The following is a 15,719-nucleotide window of genomic DNA, read 5'->3' on the forward strand; positions in this document are numbered from 1 at the left end:
AGGGCCTTGGATACACTTGGATAAAAGATTAAACTAAATTTATTATAGTCTAACCAAGTGGAAAATAAACTTCCAGCAAAACTGGGGAGAGCAATGCACAGTCAGGCTGATGTTAATGCCTTACACGAGGACTTGAATAGATTTCATGAATTGGCAGGTAAATGGAACTTCAGTTCAATGTTGCAAAGTGTAAAGTTTCAAGATTTGGTAAGCAACGATAGGATGGGGAAACTTTAACAGAAATAGAGGAGATGAGAGATCTAGGAGTGATGGTGATCAAGGATCTGAAATTCAGGGGCCACATTGCACAAGCTGTGATGACATCACATCAAATAATGGCAATGATGCAGAGAACCCTGACATGCAGAAATAGAGAGGTTATGATTGCATTGTATAAGGCATCGATCAGGCCTCATATGGATTATTGTGCACAGATTTGGTTGCCTGCTTTTCATGGTGATGAGGATATGTTGGAAAGGGTGCAGAGAAGATTCACAAAGGTAGTCAGTGGTCTTTGGAATGTGGAGTAAGAGGAAAGATTAAGAGAATGTAAGTTGCAGAGCCTCGTGAATAAGAGGAGGAAGGGGGGGATATGATTCAGACATATAAGTTGGTCAGGGGTTGTTATCAGGTAGACATGGAAGAGATTTTTCATAGAATGGGAGAGGGGAGTAGAACAAGAGGCCATTGCTGGAAACTGTATAAGGAGGGTGTGAGCAAAGGAGTGAGAAGCAGGTTCTTTGCATGGAGGGTGGTTGGTGAGTGGAATGCATTGCCTGAGTGTGTTGTGGATGTGGCCACATTGAATCAGTTTAAGATACGGTAGGATGAGCACCTCCAACGATGAGTTTCTGACTCCATGGAAGTTAAATAATAATAATAATATTAAATTTAATAACTATAGTAAATCTGGTGTTTCTAATCATGACCTGAATACTCTACACAGAATTGACTGGAAAGGCACCTGTTCATCAATATATCACACTAAAATGCAGTACGAGACAAAATTTAAAGAGACCTGTGAAATTCTGATCAACCACCCTAAGTTTAACAATAATGATGGTCTAAAAATCCTTAGAATATGGATGGCACATATTCTATCCACATGACTTTTTGTTCTAGCAGTTCATTATAAATTATAATTACGACTATAATAATCGAGGATCTTAACCTTAATATAACAAACATTTATGTTAAATTATTGATTAAGCCACCACTATTGCAGTATAAAAGTAATAATATGAATTTGTTCTCTGACCAATGTTATAAATAGGATACAGCTTTGATCTAAGGTTTTTTTTTTTTTTGTTCTACTTAACCGTTATTCTAAGCAAGTAGAATAACGGTTAATCAAATCATTGTCCCTTTGGAATACTGTTTGAAATGTAATGTATGCTTGTCTTTGTAGGTACACAGGGTGGGAAAAATTGAAGTTTTTTCACTTGGCTATGCTACCAATTATATATTCGGTTTAATCCTTTATCCAAATGTAAGCAAACAAAGTTTGCACCTTAAGTATTTTCAGGATTAGGGCAACTCGTGGTAAAGGTGGTATAAGTTCTGATCACTTGCCTTAGTATCCCATAATGCAAAGCACATATCCTTATGGGTATGTATAATGCTATGCATTATGGAAAGGGTCACTATCCAGACTGGTTCGACCTTTATTGAGGTCTCATCAGTGGGAGCCAGACCCAGAGGTGGTGATACTAAGGTGGAAGAAATGTACAAGTCATATCACCATATACCAGTTGCCAAAAGGTGTCAATACCTTATTATTATAATTCTCTGGATTAGAGATAGTTGATGAAAGTTTTTCACTTGGCTATGCTACCAATTATATATTTGGTTTAACCCCCCCCACCACCAAAAAAAAAAGGAAAAAACACTAGAAAAATTTCCAAAAATATTTTCCTAATTCAAATTATTATTATTTTTTAAAATTTATGTTGTGTCTTCTATTTCTATGCTACTTATGAATTAGTGATCACATAAGATGGGAATACCCTATAGCACTCGGGAATCCTGGCCACTGTGAACGCAAAGCGAATGAAGTAGTGCTCAGGTGCTAGTTCGTTTGCTCAAGCTGAGCCAGAGGAGATCACGAGTATCATGTATTGGCGATCACTGCAGATGCTCAGTCATAGCTTGTATGCAATGCGTAGTGTGTATTCTCAAATTGTTTACTCAACTCGCCCTCCCCAAGATTAAATCTTGAGTACCCCCCCCTCCAAGATTAAATCCTGAGTGCGCCACTGGATAAGACCATATCGTAGAGGGGGAGAGTTGTGTGAAACTTTTACAGGTCTAGCTGACTATACCTTGGATGCATTGCACAGAATCAAATGGAAAAACTACTATGCTACAATACAACAAATACAAACTTGAAAGACTTTTTTTTTTTTTTTTAGAATTGGAAGCAGATTTAAAGCCAACCAAATCTTAATAAATATAGTTGTGTTAAACTTCGCAAGATTTGGGAAATTTTACTTCTTAGGCCTCTTGCTCAACAGCTAAGGCTAGCAAACAGTGTCCATAATAGATGGTGGCTCTCATAGGACTTCAGGCTTTTAGTCTAATTTTTCTAGCTACTGTTTTTTTGTGTGTGTGTGTGTGTGTGTGTGTGTGTGTGTGTGTGTGTAATTTTAATATTGTTTCCCTTACAATGTCTCAGGTTACTGAGACAAAATATAGGATCGATTAAATGTGTTTAGTTATTTTATGTTTAAATCTAAACAGTTGAGTGTGAAGCCTTTTCTTTCAAAAAAAAAAAAAAAAAAATGCAGAACTACATTAAGTGAAGTGTATGTATAAAAGATTGTGATTTTCTCCAAAGCAATTGAAATCTTAACCAAAAAAGCTAAGAAGTAACAACTTAGATTTTGCAACAATTTAAATTTGGAGGATGAAGTAGCTTGAGAAAGTTCCAAGTCTAGAGCAGGGTAAAAGATTATCTAATCTTTAGTTCCCCTCTCCCATGGTATTAATGTACTATAGGATTACAATATTTCAAGAATAGGATTCATATAAAAAAAAATATTCATTCTATTTTCAAAAAAAGTAATAAAATTCTCCTTACCTCTCCACGATTCTTATTTATTACTTTCAAGGGTGTTTTAAAGACCTCTTGAGTTACAATACCTTAAAGTTTAAAAAAAAAAAAAATTGTAGCAACTATTTTATGAAATGAGATAATACATAAATAAATTTGTTTATAGAGCCTAGGTAATTACAGATATAATTATTAATTTAATTACTTAGAGTATGCAGCCCAACCACACAAATAATAATAATAAACCCAAAAATTTCTACCAGTAGTTGCAGATTCACGTGCAAGAGGAAGCCTGTTTAGGATAAGAGTTAAAACTTCAGACTTCTACCATTTTCTGTTCACTGCTGGATGAATGCACCCCCCCTCCCCCAAATATTCTCCATTCAGTCCTATCTTCAGCTTTTCTATGCCACTGAGTTCCACCTCTTTCTTTAATCTCATCCTCCCCACCATTCAGATATCAACTTTGTCCATTTTTAAGTGCTACTTCTTGCAATATGACCTGCCCATTGTCATTTGGATATTTTAATGGCTGTTACAATGTCTCTCACCCTTGTCTGAGCTCTGACCCAAGTAATGCACTTTCCATTAGAATAGTAATACTAAGACGGAAGCCCACATTTCACTTCCATATGTCATGACCATAAATATACAAGTGTCAAATATTTTTTTTAAGGCAAATTGGGATGTTTCCTGTGAGTACTTCACCATGTGATCTGTTGTCCTAGGTAAACATAGGTGGTTACCATCTCAATTTCCTGGTGTTCCACTTGTATTGGTATTTCATGATATATTTATTAAACATTATTTTTGTTTTGTCCATGTTTATATTTAATCCTTTTTTACTTTCTGCATTCAATTCATTCATTTCATGAAACCCTTCTGCAGAGTTTCCTAAAAAAATAACGTCATCAGAAAATCAGGGTGATTGTTCTTTTCCATTTGCCATATTCCTTTACTTCAGACTAATATCAAAAAGTTAGATTTCAGACTTCACTTTTCAGATGTTAGATTTGGTTTTAGAAAAGGCAACTACAGAAAGATCAGATTTCTCTTCTTGAAAAAATTTGCACCTATGGCATGGATGCATCACATGTGTGGATTCCTCAGCTTACTAGTAACTTTATGCCCATTTCAACATGCATTTTACTTGTATGGCTGCTGATCTTATGCAAGTCCAAATTCAAACTGTCCAAGGGAAGGATGATCTGATTGATAAACAATCCCTCTTTTGCATACTCACTTCAATCACTTTCTTACAGGCATTCTCTTTCAGCCTTGCTTGTTAATTTCCTATACACTAGTGGCCAAAATTGTGGAAATCTTTTGGAAAAAGTGTATTTTTGAGGTTTGATGGCTCATAACACCAATTTTTTTGGTGTAATACCATAAAATTATATATCAATGGAAAGATAATTTAATCAAAAATGTAATGAAATAAAGTTTGTTCAATTATCTGTATTCTATGAAAAGTTATAGCCAAATAACCAGAAAAAAGCACAACTTGCTTAGGTTGATATGAAATAGCTCTCCTTCATTTGAATGTAGCCAATGAGCATGAGTGTTTAGAGAGCCAATGAGGTGTCATCTTGTTTTGGCAATGAGCCAATAAGGTCACATTGAACAAAAAAAAAACAACTAACTTGATAGCAATCACATAACACACTGACAAATGTCCTCCTCTCAGCCATTGATGTCATGTATTGGAGCTGAGAGGAGGACATTTGTCAGTGTGTTATGTGATTGCTATCAAGTTAGTTGGTTTTTTTGTGTTCTTTCATTTAGTGAACTTGTAAAACATGATAAAATTAAAGAAATGGCATAAAGAGTTGACTGGTCACCCAGAAAGCAATGTAAAATAGTACTATTAAGTGAAAAAGGCTACAGTTATGAAGAAATTAGAAGAAAAATTGGTGGAAACTTAACCAAAGGTGACATTTCTAAATTTTTGAAGAGGTATAAGGAGACTCAGTCACTACAAAACCAGACTGGTAAAGGTGCACAACAGCAAGTGATGATAGAAAAATTGAGAGACTGTGCCTACGTGACAGAAGAAAATCATCTGGGTGCATACAAGATGAAATGGCACACAATGTGAAGTTGACTGCAAGGACTGTTCGGCGCAGACAGCAGGAATTTGGTCTAAATGCTAGAATTGCACGAAAAAAGCCATTTTTATCTCTCAAACAAAGGTTGAAAAGATTAAACTGGGCTAACACCCATGTTAACTGGACAATGGTACAGTGTTATTTGGAGTGATGAGACCAAAATCTCCCTGTTTGGTAGTGATGGCATAAAATACGTACGGAGAGGATTTGCATCCTGATTGCATTACACCTACCATGAAACATCCACTTAGTGTTATGATCTGGGGTTATATGACATCAAAAGGTGTGAGCAGAATTTGCATGATTAATGGGAATATAAATGCCCAAAAATACATAAATGAAATACTTGAGCCCAAACTGAAGCCTTCTGCACGTGATCTTTTCCAAGATAATGAAGCATTTATATTTCAACAGGATTCAGCTCCATGTCATGTTGCTGCTGTGTGCAAAAAGTGGTTTCAAGATAATCATATTCCACTGCTGGAATGGCCTGGGAATAGCCCAGACCTTAACCCAATCGAAAATCTATGGAGCCGACTAAAGAAACTTGTTAGTCAGAAGCAAACCATCAATAAAACCCAATTAAAAGAAGCAATAATTCAATCTTGGTTTCACATTATGACAGCTGCAGAACTAAAAAACTTAGTTCACTGCATGGGAAGGTGTTGTAAGGTCGTAATTAATGCTAAAGATTACCCAACTAAGTATTTTAACGTAGTTATTGCATTACATTCTTGACTAAATTATCTTTCCATTGATATATAATTTTATGGTATTACTCAAAAAAAAAAAAAAAAAAAGTAGTGTTATGAGCCATCAAACCTCAGAAATACACTTTTTCCAAAAGGTTTCCACAATTTTGGCCACTAGTGTAGGTATTATTATCATATGGTCTGATTTCAGGCCTATAAAACTGGCTTTTCATTCTATCTACCTCTGCCAAAAGGACTGCAGTTGTGCAGAAAAATACATCAGTAAGTTTGATCTTTCTTTTTAACCACTTATCCATGCACAGTACTGATTATGCTGCAAGTGTTGCAACTTCTCACATGCAAGTTGATTATATATATATATACACAGGGTGTTCGGGATAAATTTGACAGTTTCGTAAGGAAAAAGAAAATCTTCTTTGTATCTATTAAATTTAATGAATTGGCAAAAAAACATTACAGGCAGAGTTAATTACAATACTATCAACAAGATTTACTCAAAATAACCACCATTAGCATCGATCACAGCTTCAATTCTGCTTCGGAACCTCGAACAAGCTGATGCTACAGTCTCCCTGGGAAGGGCCGCAAAAACTGTTTTAATTTTATCCATTAACTGGGCTTTTGTATTACTGGAAGTGCGATTGGTGTCTTTTTCAACTGCGCCCCATACAAAATAATCCATGGGGTTAAGGTCTGGGGAGTTTGGAGGCCAAACATTTGGACTGGTGAAGTCGTAGAAATTTTCAGACAACCATTTTTGACTTTTCCCAGAGGTGTGGCAAGGGGCCGAATCCTGCTGCCATACATACGGCCTACCATTGGCTACCCTTGTTATCCAGGGCTTGACTACAGTTAGCAACTCCACGAACAAAGCCCGAATTCCAATGCCAGGGTTCTTCAACACCTGTTCCTGCAGATTTGCGAGGAATTCTGCTGTACGAACGCAATCAGATCGTCTGCTAGGGATCTTTCTTCTTGCTACATCCTCGTAGTCACCATTGCAAGTCTCTAGTTCATGCCTGATTGTTTTTACTGTATTCAGGGAGCATTGGGCAGCAGTCGTAATATCCTTATTTTGATGGCGGGCACGAATCATCATGATACAAGTTATTCTCTTCCATGATTCAGGTGGGTTCCAGCTATCCATCCTTTCTGACATCTTGTATATGAATGAAGAAGGGTCCAAACTTTTAAATGAAGAGAAGTGTGTGTTAATACATGTAACTTACGGAAAAATATAATTAATTATAAATATGTCAAATTTATCCCGAACACCCTGTATATATATATATAATTCCCATTTTCCTTTTTTCCCTCTTTTACCTTGCAGTGTCAAGGGTTTATTATTCATCGGACCTCAACTGTTCTCAGGATAAGGTGGTCAGCCCTATACCCCGATGTATCCTATGTCTGCAGTGGTGTTGAGTTTGCCTGCTTTGCGGGATGAAAAACCCCAAATAAACTGGGAAGAAAAACCCTACTGTCCATGCCCAAGACAAGCTAACTTGACTATGGCTGAGAAAGATCCTCAAGCTCCTCACGTCAGCGACAGGAATCAAACCCAGGACACTTCTTTCCCAGGCATATGGTCGAGACACATAGCCACTCGGCTAACTGCGCGGATATATATATATATATATATATATATATTAAAAACACTGGAAGGTCAGATATTAGCAAACTGAAACCCAATGTATTTCTCATTGCAGATTAATATACCAAAAACAATAAAATAAAATTTCATTTACAAATGAAATTTTCGTCATCTTAAAAAACTGATTCATAAAGAGAATGTGTGTGCCCATGTGTGTGTGTGTGTGTGTGGTTCTGCGTTATTTTTCTATTCAAAGATAACAAACAGTAAATATCTATGCTGCAGATTATCTCAGCAGCATAGATATTGACTTTTTGTTTTTTCCTAACATGAAATTTACACCAAAATAAGGCTACATTTACATTAAATGAAAACACTAATTTGCATTCAATAAACCTGAGTAGGTAAGGCATGTTATCAACATGCCTTACCTACTCAGGTAATGACCCTTCAATTACAGTATTTTGTGATCATTTCAAACTTAATTTGTTGGCAACATAACATTAATCAATGTACACTGAATATATTATATATAAGTTAAGGGGATAAAAATCCCTTATTGTTTTTCAGCCAGTAAGCGAAACTAAGATCGAAAACTACAATCTGAACGTTTCATGCCGACGAGCTATCGGTGGATCCAAGCGTACGTGACCACTTGGTAGTGCCACACCAGGGCAACTCGTTGCAAAGGTGGAGCAAGATCCCTCACTATTCTTGATATTTTCTCATAATGTAAAAACACACAGCGCCTAGGAGATGAAGTACTGTTTTACATTATGAGGAGAGGTCACTACCCAGACCAGTTTCAACCTTTTTTGAGGTCTCATCAGTGAGTAGCTAGACCTAGAATATCAGAGTTTAAGTGAAAAGACCTTACATACTTTTGCTATACAATTGCCAGAAAGGTGTGTCACTATATTATATTATAACATATTATAACTAAGATGAAAAGCCAAATGGCTATTTTTTTCTGGCGAGGTTGATAAGTTAAGGGGATAAAAATCCTTTGTTTTTCAGCCAGTAAGCGAAACTAAGATCGAAAACTGCGATCTGAACGTTTCATGCCGATGAAACATTCAGATCATAGTCACGTAATCAAGTGGTCACGTACGCTTGGATCTGTCGGCAGATCCAAGCGTACGTGACCACTTGGTAGTGCCACACCAGGGCAACTCGTTGTAAAGGTGGAGCAAGCTCCCTCACTATTCTTGATATTTTCTCATATCATTACATTCATTATAGTGACACACCTTTCTGGCAATCGTATAGCGAAAGTATGCAAGTTATTTTCACTTAAACTCTGATATTCTAGGTCTAGCTACTCACTGATGAGACCTCAAAAAAGGTTGAAACCGGTCTGGGTAGTGACCTCTCCTCATAATGTAAAACAGTACTTCATCTCCTAGGAGCTGTGTGTTTTTACATTATGAGAAAATATCAAGAATAGTGAGTGATCTTGCTCCACCTTTGCAACGAGTTGCCCTGGTGTGGCACTACCAAGTGGTCACATATGCTTGGATCCACCGACAGTTCGTCGGCATGAAACGTTCAGATTGTAGTTTTCGATCTTAGTTTCGCTTACTGGCTGAAACACAATACGGGATTTTTATCCCCTTAACTTATCAACCTCGCCAGAAAAAAAATAGCCATTTGGCTTTTCATATTATATATAAGTTCTTGTAAAAACAGTGAAATACTGATTTAACTCATGACAAAGGTGGATCAAACTTTTTAAGTGAACAGCATTCCCAATCTCCAAACCAATACAGGCTGCAGATTTAAATTCAACTACACTTGGACATTTCAGAATGTCTTCAGGCAAGAGATGAACTTCATTGCCAAGTGTAAAACCACATCATGTATGCATGATTAATGTCATAACATATGAAGAGTCGGTTTCATTTATCAAAAGTTTGATTCAAATAACAAAAAGTATTGAAATCAGATGTTAAAAATATCCTTGATAAACAACATATGGTTCTGGAGGTCACATAGGATGGCAGTTTCAAGGTTCTTTATGGTTATATAAAATATAACGAGTAAAAACTTGTGTAGGAGTTTCCTGCTACAACTGCAATTACACTGTTTTGCTGGTTGCAGTAAATCTTAATATATTGCAATGATGGGGATACAATTATCATATGCACATTTTAAACTACTTGTTTAAATGTTTTTTTGTCTATATGGTTCACTGTCCAACATGTGTGAACACAAAACTTAAAAGAAGGCAAATGAAAAAGCAATGAAGGCTTATAAAAACAGATTCCAAAAAAGAATAAATGATCCAAAGCACATGAAACATCTAGCATACTTTCCTTTTTGCAGTCCATTTATGCATAGCTTTTTGATGAATGCTAGCATAGAAAAGACCTGATATACTACCTGAGCAGGTGAGGCTTGCAAATCAATGACGCCTTGGTTTTTGTTTAGTCTGCTATGTGAGTGTATAATCTCGCCTTAGAAAATCCATAATAGGAAGTTATCATAAGGCAAAGTCAATGACCAATTCCACATCATTTCCTATAATGGTGTTCTACAAAGACCTAGAAGTAAAGAATGATTTATCCTTAGATATGGTTCAACTGGGGTGTTATTATTATTATTATTATTATTATTATTACCACGGGCTACTCCAGGAGTCCTTAGACTCATCGAGGGAGGCCCTGAACATCATGTTCACACAGCTGTTCAACATTCTCACAGTATCTATCATACCTTGCCTTGAACTCGCTCACTGTCATAGCACCCACAACAGACTCTGGCAGCTTATTCCACTCATTTACCACTCTAAAAGTAAAGAACCCAGCTCTAACACCCCTGCTAACCACGCTCTTGCCCAGCTTCCATGGGTGTCCCCTAGTTCTCCCACCACCAGTCCTGATCTCAAAAATATCATCTGAATTAATCCTATAGAATCCTTTTAGCAATTTGAATGTCTCAATCATATCTCCCCTTTTTCGCCTATCAACTAGTTTCTGCAACCCACAAATCTTCAACCTGTTCTCATATGGTGCATTCCATAGACCTGCTATCATCTTAGTCACTCGCCTCTGGATCCTCTCACATTCCTCCCCATCAAGAAGGAACCGAGGTGACCAAATCTGGGCACAGTAGTCGAGATCAGGTCTTATCAGGGCTCGGTACAGAGGTACAATAACTTGTTTTTCTCTGCTCGTCAAGGTATTTTTCAACAACCAAGTGAGTTGATGAGCTGATTTAGCTACTTTCGCAATGTGCCCCCTAAACTTCATCTCCCTATCCACCAACACTCCCAAGTCCCTGGCCTCATCAATCTCTTGGAGTACAGTTCCACCAATGTGGTATACTGCTGCTAATCTTTTCACTCCGAAATGCATAACCTTACATTTTGTCACATTAAATTGACATCCATTCTCCTTAGTCCAGAACTCCAATCTATCTAAGTCATCTTGCAAGACTTTGACATCTTCTGCATTCACTATCGCCCTACCCAACTTTGCATCATCAGCGAACAAATGAACTGTCCCACTTAGACCATTCCCTATATCGTTAATGAACAGATTAAACAGCAGTGGTCCAAGAACAGAACCCTGTGGCACACCACTAGTCACAGGCCGTCTTTTGGACTCTACTCCTGAATAAACTACTCTTTGATATCTCTCCATCAACCACCCAGCTATCCATCTCACCAACCCTATATCCATTCCCATATGTTGTAGTTTACGGATTAGAATTCCATGTGGTATCCTGTCAAACGCCTTTGCCAGGTCCAGCAGTATCACTGTAAACCCATTTCCCTTATCCAGTTCAGCCGTCACCCTGTTATAAAACTTGAGCAAGTTACTGAGGCATGATCTACCCTTCACAAAGCCATGCTGTCCTCTGTACAGTATCTCATTTTCATCAATCCATTCCTGTATTTTTCCCTTGACTACTTTCTCCAAGACCTTGACAACGACTCCTGATATGCTGATCGGTCGGTAATTTGCAACCATAGTCTTGGATCCTCCTTTATGCAGTGGAACTATTTTCCCCTCTTTCCACGCCTTCGGGACTAAGCCAGACCTGAGACTCAGATTAAACAACATGGTCAAGGGCACTGATAATTCATTAGCTGCTTCATGCAAGACCCGTGCCGGTATACCATCCAATCCCACAGATGTATTCACATTAAGGTTCTGTAATAGACTATTCACCTCCACTTCATTCATCACAATTCCCATATAAACTAATGGTTCCTTCATTTTTTCAACGTCACCAACTGGATGATATACTTTTGCAAAGTGCGCGCTCAGTAACTCCACTATATCGACTGGTTCAGTGAACTCTTTACCATCGTCATTCCTTAAAATCATTTTGCCATGTACAGTTTTTCTCTTGCTTGCAGCATATTGAAAGAACTGTTTGGGATTCTCTTTTGCTTGCATAGCTAGTTTCCTTTCATAATCGGCTTTTGCTGTTTTTACCACACTCGTTACCCTTCTAGCCTGTACTTTATACCGTTCGTGTGCCTGCAGGTCACCCCTTTCTTTAAATTCCCTCCATAGTTGTTTCTTTTTTTGCAGCTCAAGCTTAATGGTGTTATTCATCCATTTAACCCCTCCTTGTTTCACTATTCGGACCTTAGGTATACAATCAGCCATAACCTCTTGTAAATGCTCTTTGATCACTTCCCATGCTCTATCGACGTCCAGCCCTTGCAGTTGTACATGCCATGGCACTGATCCAAGCAATCTCCTAAGCTTGTCATACTTGCCAGCACGGTAATTCCACATATGCCCTGTCTTAATCACAAATTTCACACCTTTAGCCACCTCCCAGGTCAAGGCCTTATGATCACTCTCACCAATAGGTGGCAACATGGTCATATTCATTACAGTCAAATTCTCAGATACTATTACCAGGTCAAGCACTCTCACACCCCTAGTATTTTCAATTACATGCTGTTTCAGATAGTTATCTCTTAATAATTGAATAAAATCCATTTCCTTCCTCACATGTGTCCTCTCCTCCTTCCAATCAATGTTACCATAGTTGAAATCCCCCATAATAATTACCCTCCTTCCACTCATTTCATCAATTTGTTTATGCATACCATCTCCACCATCTATTCCATCACCTGGTCTATAGCAGCACCCAACTGTATATTTTATTCTGCCAGTATCAATCTCACACCAAATAGCCTCAAATGAGCTCCTTTCACTATCCTGCAATACTTCAATTCTCCTTGGCTGCAGTTCGTCAGCTATCATCAATAACACCCCTCCCCCAATTTTATTCTCTCTGTCCCTCCTAAACATACTATAACGTACACATTCTATCCCACTAACTATATCATCTTCCGTCAGCCATGTTTCACTAATGCCAATAACCTGTGGCCAGGAAGAGCCAATCAAGGCCAAAAATTCTTCCTTCTTGTTCCTAATACTCCTGGCATTAGTATACATGAATTGCAGTGTTCCCTTTGTCCCACCCCTATCTTGATGAGTTATTCTAAATATCCCATTCCCATTTTTTGTCCTTATTGCTGGCTCAGGTACATTATTTACATTTTTACACTCAACTGTCTCACTGATGTCTGGATATCCACTTCCCCCCCTCCAAAATCATAGATGTTCATCTATGATTTTGCAGCTTAGTAGATTCAGTGCCATTAATGCAAACCAGTATTTGCATATGTGCTAATGCTGCTTCTAAGGCACTGTAAGATTTGCGAGTTTCTATTGCTGCATAAAGATCTGGAATGGGTAGTCAAATCATGTGGCTGTGTAGGCACTGCAGCAATGTCATTCTGAATGGTTTACACTTTAATAAATGAGTGGCAGCGAAAGTGTTAATTCACAACAGCAAAAGAACAACAAACATTTGATTGGAGCTTACTCCACCTTTACCATGAGTTGCCTCAGACATAAAAATTTACTATTTTCTTCATGCCCCATAAACCCAAGATCCATTTTCTCCAGTTAACTCTGTCACAGTTACTAATTCTGTTGCTCTCCAACTCTCCCAACCAGCCATACTTCTTTCCTTTTCTGCCATTCTCTTCCAAATTAGTAGACACCTTTCCCTTTTCCTTCTGGGACCCATGTGAAAGCCAGCCTTGAAATCTCTCCTGATCCATTTTTTGTATATGTCCATTCCAATTATATCTGTCTTTTTATTTCACTGGTGATACTTTTTTGCTCATTCCATTTAAATAATTCATCACTAGTTAGGGACAAAATATTTTCAATATTTTATACAAACGATTTATTTGAACCCAATTTAAAAACAGGAAACTAAATTTAATTTAGTTTCCTGTTTTTGTCAATTTTCATGTCTGATCCATATAATATGGCCTTGACCCTGCTACTGAAGATTTTTATTTAAAGTTTTATTATAATATTTGGATGTTTTCCATATATTATTTGGTTTTCTGAAAGCAGTATCTGCTTTTTGTCAATTTGTGTTATATCCTTGTCAGTTCCTCCTTCAGTATCATTAGCTCCCAAATATATAAAAACTCTTTACCTTCTATATTTTAACTTGTTTTTTTGGCATTTCCAGTTCAATTTAAGAACTTTTGTTTTATTCCTATAACTTTTCTCATTATCTGATCAATAACTATGCTAAAAATAGTCTGACATCATTGCTTTTTTGCAGTAATTCTGTCTCATACTAGTTCTTATCTCAAACCATTCTGATTTGCTGTGCAATACCATTTATTTCATTTATATCATATAATTGTTTTGTTATATAATTGTTTTGTTATACTCACATATTTGTCAAGAATTCCATAGTTTCTATAATTATCCATAATCTCTCTCTCTCTCTCTCTCAATACTCTCAAATGCTTTGACAAAATCTTTAAACGTGAGGTATAATGAGATTTTAAATTCTATACTTTGTTCAATGATATTCCTTAAGATAAAAATGTGATATAGTACCATCACCTATTCTAAAACCAATCCACTTCTTCCTAAACAGAAGGAAGGAGCGATGACAAGGGGCCATCCCTGGAAGTTGCAAGCAAGAGGGTGAGGAGTAGTTTCCTTGCATAAAGGGTGGTTGAACCATGGAATGCATTGCCTGATAGAGTGGCGAGAGCAAGAACAGTCAATGAGTTCAAGAAGTGATATGATAGACTGTGTTTCCTAGGAAGGACCTCCCACAATGAGTCTTTTGACTCCATGGAGGCCAGAATAATAATTTTTTTTTTCTATTCCACTTTTAATCCTAATGATCAAAAATTTTACAGAAAACTTTTGCTGGTATTGAGAGACTAATTTCTATTTTCATATTTAGTGAGATTTCTTTCTTTTTAATTTTTTTTTTTTTTTTTTTGAATTATGGCCATCATTCTTTCTTTCCATTGTTTGGGTATCTTTTCATTCTCCAGCACATCATTCAAGATCACTTGCAATTTATCAACAGCAATTTCTTTAGGTTTCTTAAACATTTCTATAGCTATATTATCACTGCAACATGCCTTTCCATTTTTTTATCTTCTCTATTGTTTTTATTATTTCATTTTTAGATATTTTCTATGTCTAAAGAATGCCAAAATGCATTCTAGAGCCTATTATAATAAGCTCATTCTACTTCAATCCAACAGATATTTAGATTGTGGATAGAAATGCATAAGAAAACTAAAGGAATTGCTGCTGATAAAATTACAAGTGATCTTTAATAATGTGCAAGAGAATGAAAATATAAGGTAAAACATACCATTGATGCAGAAATCATTATGTTTTCCTAGAACTATTCTGGCACAATATGCCTCACAACATTGCACTAAAAGTAACCATTACTAGATGAATAAAAAGAGCATAAAGAATATATCTCGTCAAGCAAGCTATGGCATCCAGATTATGCTCTTGTAATACTGGAAGGCTTCATATGTGCCAAGAAGACGCTTCTTGCAGAATCATGCTACTACTACCAATAGTCACTAACATTGTCTGAAATATTAGGACCATCAGTAAAGTCATCCATGATACAGCAATTTGACTGAATATGGCCTATCTCATCAACATTTGGGCAACAGGACACTCTCAGAATGATCTTTTTTTTTTTTTTGATTGATGGAAGATTCTCAATATACTCCAGACAGTGTTACACATGAAGACTTCAGAGTGAGTTTCATCAATATGCTCAACTCTTACTGTAGCAAAACACCACTAAAACTACTAAGATGTCCCTACTGACACCATTGTATCAATGCTATGTTAAACAAGATTCACTTTAATAAACTATTCCTTTAGTCCCTACAAATTCACAGAAGAAGAAGGTAA

The 15,719-nt window shown here is 36.9% G+C and overlaps 1 protein-coding gene across 4 annotated transcripts in view; it reads right to left on the minus strand.

The window, feature by feature from the left end:
- LOC150107959 (prominin-1-A-like) overlaps positions 1-15,719 on the minus strand; it is a 566,181-nt gene that overhangs the window by 253,387 nt on the left and 297,075 nt on the right. For all 4 annotated transcript variants that reach the window (XM_090390573.1, XM_090390570.1, XM_090390571.1 and 1 more), the window contains one exon: positions 3,080-3,141. In XM_090390573.1, the coding sequence (XP_090246699.1) occupies positions 3,080-3,141 (62 nt within the window). The remainder of the gene's footprint in view (positions 1-3,079; positions 3,142-15,719) is intronic.

Source organism: Typopeltis vanoorti, chromosome 3 (assembly GCF_054136105.1).
Source record: "Typopeltis vanoorti isolate ZY-2024b chromosome 3, IOZ_Tvanoo_1.0, whole genome shotgun sequence".
NCBI classification, from domain to species: Eukaryota; Metazoa; Arthropoda; class Arachnida; order Uropygi; family Thelyphonidae; genus Typopeltis; species Typopeltis vanoorti.